This window comes from Phoenix dactylifera, chromosome 8 (genome assembly GCF_051530095.1).
Source record: "Phoenix dactylifera cultivar Ajwa chromosome 8, Ajwa_hap1_PhDact_Kaust_v1.1, whole genome shotgun sequence".
NCBI lineage: Eukaryota > Viridiplantae > Streptophyta > Magnoliopsida > Arecales > Arecaceae > Phoenix > Phoenix dactylifera.
In genome coordinates this window covers 9,976,215-9,987,881 of record NC_143197.1, presented here as the reverse complement: position 1 = coordinate 9,987,881, position 11,667 = coordinate 9,976,215, and the positions used below count along the sequence as shown (strand labels likewise).

General features: G+C 43.2%; 1 protein-coding gene across 2 annotated transcripts; it reads left to right on the top strand.

Annotated features, from left to right (window-relative positions):
• Positions 1-6,110: 6,110 nt before the first annotated feature.
• LOC103715284 (uncharacterized) lies at positions 6,111-9,625 on the top strand. 2 transcript variants are annotated; one of them, XM_026807759.4, is made up of 3 exons: positions 6,111-6,221; positions 6,367-6,791; positions 9,080-9,625. In XM_026807759.4, the coding sequence occupies exons 2-3, from the start codon at positions 6,369-6,371 to the stop codon at positions 9,332-9,334; spliced, it is 678 nt and encodes a 225-aa protein (XP_026663560.3). In that variant the 5' UTR covers positions 6,111-6,221; positions 6,367-6,368; the 3' UTR covers positions 9,335-9,625. The 2 variants fall into 2 exon arrangements, with proteins under 2 accessions (XP_026663560.3, XP_008801086.3); XM_008802864.6 differs by lacking the exon at positions 6,111-6,221 and having other exon boundaries at positions 6,240-6,791.
• The last annotated feature ends 2,042 nt before the right edge of the window (positions 9,626-11,667 follow it).

The window sequence follows — 11,667 nt, the reverse complement described above, 5'->3', positions numbered from 1 at the left end:
GGAGTCTCTCGATGGGACTCCCATTCCACGAAGCTGGAGTTCTGAAAATCTCCGCGTGTACTACCAGTAGAACCTCGAGGGGTTTCCATTTTTTAATCATAAATCTCATTTTACAACAGCTTATGTGCCTTGTTCAAATTCGCCAATTCTCCTAATGATTGTCTCATGGTACCAGCTCGTCATTCAGCATAGAGCGGAGCAGAGCGCCTTGACGAAACCTTAGAGCGTCAAACATCGAGCTCGGCTCGATCTCCATCAAACATCGAGCTCGGCTCGATCTCCATCAAACATCGAGCTCGGCTCGATCTCCATCAAACATCGAGCTCGGCTCGATCTCCATCAAACATCGAGCTCGGCTCGATCTCCGCCAAATACCTCGACCACGGTCGAGATGCCCCGATACTTCGGGATGATGGAGCACCTACGCGGTCTCCCCGAAGATGTTCGTGAGTTTGTGAGTTCGTGAGCTCGAGGTGCAGTCTCCATCAAACATCGAGCTCGGCTCGATCTCCGCCAAATACCTCGACCACGGTCGAGATGCCCCGATACTTTGGGATGATGGAGCACCTACACGGTCTCCCCGAAGATGTTCGTGAGTTCGTGAGCTCGAGGTGCAGTCTCCATCAAACATCGAGCTCGGCTCGATCTCCATCAAACATCGAGCTCGGCTCGATCTCCATCAAACATCGAGCTCGGCTCGATCTTCTGTTCATAATCAGCGAAACGCTCATGATTGGCAACAAACCTCTGATGGCAACTGGTTTCTTCTATTATGCCGGCGTCCACAGAGAACGGGCTCCGGGCAGAAGAGCATCCTCAAAATTGTCGAGCAAAGTTTGTAACCTCGGCATAAGATGCTCATGGTACCAGGTACCCTTTCAATTAATGTCTTACATTATTTCATTTACTCCATTCCTGATTAATTAAGTACCTGAATAAAACCCCGACCAGCGCTGAGGTACCTGGCCGGGCCAATCATTGCCTGGCCTCGCCCTGACCTTGTCTGTCTCGCATGCACTACTCGACAGCGAGTTGTAGCCCGGTTTATACCGGCAGCTCGATGAATTCTCATCTCGAACTTCGGGACATCCGGCTCGGTCTTGTCGGAAGAAGTCCGACAATCCGCCTCGGCAGCCTAAGGACCGAGTTTGAAGTCCAAATAAAATGCGAATTTAGCGACCTTTGGTCGTAGGGCTCGGCTGATTTTTGAGCCAAGCCCGAGAAGGCTTGCCGAACCTAAGCATATCCTCTGACATAAGCATCGCGATATCACCGGTCGAAGGTCCGGGCAGCAGAAACTCAGACCTGAGCTCGGACTGGATAAATATGACCGAGCCTAAACGCAGGTCTAACTATGTAGCGAACGAAATTGAGGCTGCGGAGCCCAAGTCCTTGGAACCTAAAGCGGATCCAAGTGAAGAAACTTAGGTCTACCAAAAATCGAAATATAAATTAATTACAAGTCAAGAAAGTGTTCATTTCATTTAAAAGAGCCCGAAGGCCAAGTACAAAGTTTGGGCTCGGCCTTAACAATATGGAGGCCATCCCAATTTACAAAAATAGAGAAAATGGAAAACTTCAAGACTCGGCTCTACTATCCTCGGCGATTTTAGAAACAACTGGTTCCTCTGTGACCAAGGTTTCTAATAGGCGGCCTTCCGCTCCAAATTCTTTATTTCCCGTTCGCGAGCAACGAGCAAAGACTGCGCGTCGAGCAAACGGGCCTCGAGCTCTTGAGCCTTGAGGTGAGCTTCCCCCACCTCCTGCTCGCGGATGGCGAGCGTCGACTCGGTCTCGGCCAGACGAGCCTCCACGGCGCGCACTTCAGATCTGACTAGAGTGTGCGCGCCCTTCTCCTCTTCGAGCTCCGCGGTCAGAGCCCGAATTTCATCCTCGGCTGCCTCCACCCTTGTCTGAAGCACTTTTTGCTCGGCCTCGGATGCGAGGCACCTTGCCTCGGCCTCCTCCTGCCTGCGTTGATGCCTTCGGGCCCGGTCCCGGTAGTCCTGGACTATGTGCATCAGCGTCTCGGTCTCGTGGAGGTGCTGTAAAAGAAGGAAATAAGAAACAAAATCCAAGCCAATTCGAAACGAACTTACACAAAAACGAAAGCTAACTTACCCGGACGGCAAAGCAGACAGTCGCATCCATGAAGGCACCATAATTCATGGATCGGATCTTGGCTTGGTCGGTCGGGAGTAGCGCGACCCGAAGAACTTCACGCGCCGTCTGGGGATTATCGAGAGCCGAATCACCCTCGAAAACCGCCCAGCCAGGAGCGTAGGGCACTTTCTCCTGACGACCCGACGGGCCCGGTAGGCTGGGCCCTGCTGGGCTCGCTGGGCATGGTTCCGCGGCCTCCTGGCTGCTCTCCGGATCGGGACTAGGGAGTTGGGGTCGGTCAGGTTGCCGATCCGATTGCTGGGGGGTTGGGGCGGGGCACGCAAGCGCGAAGACCGCCGTAGAACTCACCCCTTCTTGATCGGCGCTCGGAACTTTCTGCCGACCAGGAACTTGCAAAATCGGCGCCGGGCACGGGAGCGCCACCGTAGCTCCGGTAGAGCTCGCACCTCGACCAGCCTCGGAATGCTCGGCACGAGGAGCACCCTTCTCGGCGGCCACGGTAGCCGAGGTCTTCGCTTTCTTCTTTTTAAACTCAGGCGGGTCTCCCGCAAGCTCGGACGCCCTTTTCCGAAAACGGGCGTACAAGACGTCGCTCTTGGTCACCATTTTCGCAATATCTACGAAGACGAACAAAAGAAGTTAGCCAAACATTGCAAAAGGGAGGACGAAGGAGAATTCCCTAATTACCACCCTTATCCGGAGAGCGCGCCGAGCTCAAACCAACATTGGTCAAAGCATCCTCGTTCACGAGGCCGTTCAGAAGGATGCCATCCCCGAGGCTGCGGATAGTGTCAAGGATCCCCTGCTCACGCGAGGAAAGCCTGGGGAGTTGGTTAGCGATCTTCAGCCGGCTCCGCCTCCACTTAGGGTTGAACCCCCATGGTCGCTCGGAACTCAAGAAAAAGAATTTTTCCTTCCAACCATGAATGGATGACGGGGCGCCGTGAAAGAGTAGCCGACCTGCCCGAAAGGCAATGTAGAGCCACTCTCCGTCTCCCGGGTTAGATTTGAGCGAGAAAAGTCACCGGAAGACGTTCACGGAAGACGGAATCCCGTACGCCATACACAGGGACAGGAACCCGATAATTGTCCTCCATGCGTTTGGAGCCAGCTGCGCAGGGACAATCTCGTACTCCCCGAGCAACTCGTTCACAAACCCATGCAGGGGAAATCGTAGGCCGGCCCAGAGTGCCTCCGAGTACACTCCGATCCGGCCTACAGGGGGGTTCGTTACCCGGTCCCCCAACCCAGCGGGTTCCAAACGGAACCCCCGCAGAGAAAAAAAAACCATTCCTCGACCATCTCAACCTCTAGCTCGCTCATGGTAGACTCAGACTCACTCGGACCACGACCCATTGGGAACAGAAAAAAGGGAAAGTTCCGAACAAATGAAAGAGGAAACACCTTCAGGAGTTCGCCGGAGGTAATGGCGGAACGGAAGCTTCGGACTGAGAAAAGCTGGAGGAAGGAGACAATAAGAAAGTAGCAGGAGGCCAGGTGAGGATTTATATAAACCCCCCCCCCCCAACGGCCCAGATCAGCGAGAAAAAACGCTGCTCCCCGTTCAGATCACGACGCGTATTGGCCCGAAAGACGGAGCGCCACATTTAATTCGGGCTGACGCTTCGAACACAGAAGCGCCTCGTCGGATCGTGCGGCCCTATCATGAGCCCACGACGCAAGGACACTTTGGAGAAGGCACCCTAATAATAAAACGTTTCGGGAAAGAAGAGACGCTGCCTATTAAAAGCACCTCGAAGCGCACGATAATTCGAAATGCGCGATAATTTGAAATTTCCTTAACTCATAATAGCCCGACTAAAACTACTTTCCGCGCTCAAGCTGGTGGCCAGCTGGAACTCGGAAGTCGGGGGGTAGTGTTGGGGGGAAAACCCAAGTCACGCCAGTTCGAAGGCGCTCGACCAGGGAGCGCCGACCAGAAAGGCCCTCAACCAAGGAGCGCTGACCAGAGAGACGCTCAGCCAGGGAGCGCCAACCAAAGAGATGCCCGACCTCACAACGCTCAAGCTGGAGGCACCCCGCTGAGCAACTGGCTCGGCTCGGCACCCGTGCCGAGCCCATGCCTTAACCAAATATCCAACTCTCGCCTAATCCTCTAGAGGATCTGACAACCAGATACCCAACTCCACTGTACCCTGTTACTGTCCTCAAGCCATTAAGGCACGTGACCTCCGCAGGCCTTCGGCACGCCCTATCATTAATGCGTGTGACCCCTGCGGGCCTCCGATGCACTCAACCATTAAATGAACACGGCTCAAGATGATCTCCGGATCACTGGACCATCAAAGCGTATGGCTCTCCCTGATCACTGGTCCACTCGGCAATCAATGCGCTTGCTATCTACGAACTCCAGGCCCACCACGGCCGGCGGTTCAACAATTCTAACAGGTCCGATCAACCATGACAGTTCGCTGACTCCGGTCTTATTCTCCACAACGCCATTAATGAGCGTGATCATGCCCAATTATCACAAAAAAGACAATTTACCCTGTCACCTCCCAGGTAACATAATATCCTTCTATAAAAGGAAACCTAGGGGGGAAAGAAAAGGGGGACAAAACAAAAACAAACATTTTCTTCTTTTACTCCACTCATACACCAGCCCCCCCCTCTGACTTAAGCATCGGAGGGCCGGCGCCGGAGATCCCGGCCACCGGCTTTTTTGCAGGACTCTCCGAGGAGGACGCCACCAGCTGACGCACCGCCAACTACAGTTCCAGCAGCGGAGCTCCTCTCCTCTCAGCCCACGGTCGCCCCCGGGTCCAATTTCCAGTAACATAGATTGTAAGGATTTATTTAGGAAAACTGAATAAAACTTTTCTACATAGACTTTGGAGGAGCAGGTTTTAGTGGGTTTTGATTTCAAAACTAATTTGCAAAAGATTCAAAGGACCTTCAAACTATATATATATATATATAAAACTTGAATCTATTTTTTTTTTCCAATAGGACAAATTAGTTCGCAGAACTAAATGATAACACTATTTAATGGTAAAATTTATAATTAGAATTTATACCGGACCTTTAAAGCAGGCAAATATTATCAATTACTAAGGTATATATAAAAACTCATACTTAGATTGCTGGAAATCATTTTAAAATTATGCAGAAAAGTTTGGTAATAATTAGACATAATAAAAGTAACTGCAAAATTAAGTAACATAAAAGAAAATTAGAGAAATATTTCTAGAATAAGAGGTTACAAGAACACTGCCCTAAAAATGAATTTCAACTCATACGGATATATGACAACATAGTCATCAAGGTACAACAAACCCAACTTAAGCTTCTTATAATGAGTACAATAGTTTGGAGGCTTGACCTAAAGATTATTTATTTCAATTGTTTGGATAATGAAGAGTAGAAAAATAAAAAAAAAATAGCTAAGAGGAAGAAAGGTAAATTTAAATTTAAAATCCACAAATAAGAATATTTATCAAAATTTTGAAAATTTTCTATGCTGACGTTGGTATCTTTTATTTAGGGATAATTTTAATTTTTTATATAAGTTAAATTTTCTATGCAATTATTTAAACGTTGCCTCTAACGTCGATATAAGTTAGTTTCGGCGTGTGAACGCTGAAGCCTCGCGCACGCAGTTTCAAATTCCAACTGCACACGGGCCCCACAAATCAGACCAATAGAGTGGTAACCTGCGTTTATTCCACTATCCCTCCGGATATTCGTATTCTCGAACAATGTGCCGCACCTCTCTAGCAATACATACCGACGGTGTCGATCAAACCAATGTCATTACGTGTCAAACGATCCGCGAATCGGACGCACCGGTCTAAGTTCCTCCGCAGGTGAGCATACCAAGCAGCCAAAGGAGATCAGCACGAGACCGAAGAAGTCTCCCCCCGCATCTCGAATCTTCCCCCAGTGGATAAACGATGACGTCAGCCCTAGGAGCTCCGGCACGTGACCGGCGGCACGCGCGTGGGGTACATCCCGAAGGGCTACAGAAGCACAACACCCCCGTTTCCCTCCAAACCCCACTCCACAGCCGTCCGATCCCTGTCCACGTCACGGATCCGCGTACCCTCCCGGATCTGGACGGCCCAGATAGCGTCCCCGTAGGATCCGAAGCAACTCTCTCCTTTCCTCTCTTCCCCATCCCCAGCTTCTCTCTCCCCTTCTTCGCCCTGTTTTTTCTCCTTGATTTTTCTTGAAAAAAATGCCCCAAATTTTATTTTAGTTTTAATTTTTTTTTCTTTATAGAGATGAAGGGAGGAGCGACGGTGGAGGACGAGAGGGAGGTGGAGTTGGTCGCGAAGGCCAAGAAAGAGGAGGAGAAAGAAGAAATCAAGGCCATGAATGGCCATGATATTGTCGGTGATGATCATGGTGATGTAGAGGAGGAGCCGGAGGAAATCGTGGAGGTGAAAGATGATGATGAGGATGAGGATGGTGATGATGATGGAGAGGGCGAGGAGGACGATGATGATGAAGAGGATGATGATGATGAGGATGAGGAGGAGGAGGATTCTGATGATGAGGTGGAGGAGATCATGCCACCTGGGACTGGACCACAGGTTCAGTCCGTCGATGATGATGGAGAGGAGGAGGAAGAAGAAGAGGAGAATGATGACGGTGATGGGGACGACGACGACGACGACGACGACGATGGCGAGGATGAAGAGGAGGTATATTTATTTTTTTAAGAAAAAAGTGCAGATAAATTGGTATTTTTGTGTTTATTTGATTTTTTTATGACCTATCCGTTTTGATTTGTGCATATAGATATGTGATTCTGGTTAGATTGTTTGTTGTGTTATTAGATTTACTGTGTTTTTATGTGAATTTCTATGCGTGAAAGAGAAGTCGTTGAATTAGTTTTTATTGATTTATATGGTCAGATGTGCTGTTCTGGTTACCGAAAGAAGATTAGGATTTATTTTACTCGATTTTTAGTAACTTGATTTTCGATTATGTTCCATTTTAGCGTTTCTTTGATTTTTTTTTTGAATTTCCTTTAGGGTTTTGGTGCCATGATGAGTCGATCTAAATGAGGGAAAGTTGCTATTTTTGTCCCGATTTTTAATTAGTTTTTGTTGGTATAGCTTGAATTTGGATATTATTTTTTTGTCGTATCGATTTAAGCATACTTATTCAATTTTTTTTTACTTTTAATATATACTGATTTTTCTTTGTATACTTTTAGATCTTGCTGCTATCTTTACGTGTTGCTGAACTTGTTTAGAGATGTAGCCTCTAAACTTAACTATATGATTGTGTTGTGCATATTCCTTCTAACTTTTGTCTGTCTTTTCCCCGCTAATACTCTTCGATTCCTTTTTTTTTTTCCCTCCTCTTTCTTTTCTTTTCTTTTCTTCTTTTTTCTAAGCTCCATGATGTATCTCCTCTTTTCTGGTGATTTGGTATGATTTTATCCTACTTATTCTCTTTTCCTTTGTTTTTCATTTTGTTTCTTGTGTATGTCTTAGTTTCCATTTGTGGTATGGTTCATGTAATTGCTAGATCTTCCTCTGCCTAAAAACCCTATGGAGAACTGATCCTATGGTTTATGTTATTACTGGCATAATATCTTGTTTCTTTGATTTCTCCAATAATACAACTGCTTGTGAAAGGTACTTTCAGGAATTCATATGGTGAAAGCGTTCCAAGCTATTCCTACTGTAGATTCTTATCATATTTTGCTTCCTTTTATTTCTGTGTTTTTTCTTATTTCGACACTAAATACAGCATATATGAACATATTAAGTTATTTGTTGCTTGTTTTGCTTAAACTTTTGAGTAAGTTCATCATTTGCATCTTATAATTTTGAACATGTACTTTCTAGTTTATCACTTTTTTTTTTTGGTGGTCTAGTTTATCACTTTTAAGCTATTTTTTCTGGCTGCATGGTGGAGGTATCATAGAATCTATATAAAATTTATAGATAGTAGATGTAGATGGTTTATTCTTGTGGTTTTCATCGCATAAAGTATCTTTATTTATGTACTTTATCTCCACTCACAGCTCTTATAAAATTTAAAATAAAAAAAATTGTTTGTTAAATGGCAAACCTGTATGTATCTTGATAGGTTTGTGCCTGCATATTCTAAAATCTTCTATTCTGTTCTGCATCTGCTCTCTTCTCTGCTTGTATGTAACTCTTGTTTAATCTTCAATGTCAATGTTTAGACTGATGATGTGATACAGTAGTTATTCTTGACTAATTTGGAGCTGTAGCATCTTTGAGAGAGACATGATGTGGTGATTAGTTGTTGCAGCCATTTGATTAGCATCTGTGAGACTGAATCATGGGGCTTATGGGCTATGATAATTTCCTGTTGCTGATAATTGCATAGCTGTCCTGGTTGTATACCAAGTTTCCTGAGGTTTACTAAATACCCTTCTGGTGTAACCTATCTAATTTTCCCGGTACACCTGATAATTTGTTTGTAATGAAGATTTTAACACCTTCGTTCGGTTTCTAATAATTTCACTTGCCTCGATTAGATTTAGATTGTTTTGTCCTACATCTCATCTCCGTCTTCATTTTCATCGTGCATAAGAAATCTCTTTTCATTTCCTGGTACAATAATTCTCTCGAATTCATCTTTTATGAGTCTATTTCAATTTGTCGCCCTTAAGTAATACATAGTAACTATGCCTATAATAGAACTTTTTCTTATGCAGTGGTATCATCCACTGTTTTGTGAGAATCATCTAATTGTCCATCTCTCGTGTCTCATCGCCATCTGGAGCATAACGTTTTGTCCCTTAAGGGGTTTATTTGGGGATCATGCTCTTCCACATAGATTTAATTCCTTAATTGCTAAATTTTACATAATAATTTTCCTCTTTACTATGTTTTTTTTTTCTTTCAATTCTAAGTTATTTTTAAGGCCTCGATGTGTACTTTTCTTTTATCCGTAGCTTTGAACCTTTTGTTTTCTCTAACATCACACTTAATTTTTCTTTAAGGAGGATTTGGGAACTGAATTCCTTGTCCAGCCAGTAGGTCGTGCAGAAAATGAGGTAGATGCTATCGTCTTCGAGCCGGGCGAAGAGAATGGTGACGACGAGGACATTGATGAAGAAGGTGATGACGATGAGGCAGGCGGTGGTGCTGGAAATAAACAGACGACCTCAAAGAGGAAGAGATCAGCTAAGGATGACACTGATAGTGATGAAGACGACGACGATGACGATGGTGAAGAGAGGCCACCAAAACGATAGTATATTTATTACTAGATTGGCTGTTTCCGTTGACTTAATGTTAAGGTTCCCACAAACTCATCTCCCAATTCTTTCTGGTAGAATATATTTGGGATTGATATGTATCAGTTGGGGATAATATTTGGTATAAAAACTTTTCTGGCTTTCTGGTGAGGGCTCTTTTTCCAAGTGGGAACATCCATGTGAAGCTTCTTTTTTTTTGTATTTTTGCCCTTTTTTTTGTCAGTTGGAAGCTAAATGTACCTTTAGTACTGTGTTCATAGGCTTATGGTAAAATGTTAGATTTACCGATGTCTCTTGGGTTATGTCGGATGGTTTGCAATGTTGGTAATTAATTCACTTATCCGGAATATTTATCTGTTTACGATGCGTAAAGGAATTGGGGGTCACAGAATCGACTGCAAGATTGCCCATTGACTTACCTTGCAAGCTTGCAGTAAGTCAATAGGCAATCTTGCAGTCTGGATTCCTTCCGAATTTAGATATTTAGCTGTTGACGGATCTGAATTCGGATTTCAAATATTTTGGATTCGAGCTGGTGATCTGTGAACCACCGCGACACAATATGCATTCGTTTATCTATTTTTTTACTTATTCAATGTGTATGGGTCATTAAATAATCATCTGATATATATTATGATATTTTATATTTCAATCTTTTTTTTTATAAAAATTCTTTTTTTGATAAAAATAAAAATAAACATATTTTATTTTATTTTCTTATAATACTTAGTAAGCTTTATTGCTAAAACTTTTAAAGATTAATATCTACTTCTGTTTGTCTGTATATATATAACAAGATGTCTAAGAATAGATATTTCAGGATTATTTTTGTTTAGATTATAATTAAAAAGTAATATCATTATTTGATACAAAATATTTTGATATTTTATATTTATATCTATTTTAAGTAATTTTTGATTTTTTTTAATATTTTAATATAAATTTGTTTGTTGGTGAAAAGCTTTTTCGACCGGTCTAATAACATCCTTGCTTACCTGTATGTTGTGTAGAATTTGTATAGTAAATTTTATTTTAATCCTTTATAATTTTATAACTAATATTAGTTTTTATCATTAGATTGTGTTGATAATTTAGTTTATATTCAAATAATATGCAACTTATATTTGTATTAGCATGGAACAAATATAGATATAAATAATATCATACTTATATTTTTATCTATTTAAAATAAATATACATATGCTTAATATTTGATTCATATTTATTTTCATTTAAAATAAACATGAATATTAAAATTAGTATTTATTTAATACTCATATTTGTATGTATTTGTTGAAAGATATGGATACATATATAGATATATCACTGTCTAATCTGTATACGATTAGCTTTCAGTCTCAAAGATGGAGAAAAAGAGAGGCCGATAAAGAAAGAGGAAGAAGAGAAATACGAAGTAAGTGATATTGTGGACTCGTTTGGTTTGTGAAAAAATTTTTTTCTCACTGGAATATTTTTGCGAAAAGATGAATCTTGAGAATATGATGCCTAGAAAAATGGTTTTAGCATATTTGATTGATCATGAAAGAATAACACATTCCAGAGTAGCTTATGTTTGGTTGAGCATCTACTTTTCTAAAAAGATTGTATGAAATACCTATTATATCCTTAGTAGAGGGAAAGACTTTATCCATAGATTTTGATGAGGGATGACCCCAATTCCGAGTTGGTGGAAAAGTAACTTTTCCATATCTCATGGTTTTTTCTTTTTTGTGAAACATAAAAATCTTATTTCCATGGGAATGATACTTTTTTTATCTCTCTCCTTTATGTGAAATATGGAAATCTTATTCTCATGAACATTGTACTTTCTTATCCCTCTTCTTTGAATACTCAAACCTAATAACAAAACCACCAAGGTGGTAGCCCAGTTGGAACGGGGCGTTTGCTTCCAACCAAGTAGTTCCAGGTTCGAAACGCACGGGCGTCGATTAAATTCGGGGACCGGATGCCCCACGCCTGGACACGGGGTCTGGAAGCGCTACTGGTCGGCTGGTAGCCTGGGTGGTGCCAGGTGTGACGTACTCACACGGAGGGTCGGGTCGGATAACTGAGCCGGCCCACGGGTGGGGAGGGTATGAGTAAAATAGGTCGGGGTGCCCAACACACGACTCGGTCTACCCGCATCGAACATTCTCCTGGCGGGGTGGGGGTCCAGTGGTCGGGGCTGCTACGCGGGGGTGGGCTTGTCCCTTCCTCCCCCCTTCCCCTTCTTGCATTAGCAAAAAAAAAAAAAAAAAAAAAAACCTAATAACAAACATTTTTTTATTTTTTTATTGACCACATTTTTTTTATTTTTATTTTTTTTCACA

What these genes read in the sequence shown, in the direction of transcription:
- LOC103715284 (XM_026807759.4), top strand. Translation starts at nt 6,369, where the DNA reads ATGAAGGGAGGAGCGACGGTGGAGGACGAGAGGGAGGTGGAGTTGGTC. An exon ending in ATGGCGAGGATGAAGAGGAG is followed by an intron (nt 6,792 to 9,079) that starts GTATATTTATTT and finishes TTTTTCTTTAAG; the next exon opens with GAGGATTTGGGAACTGAATT.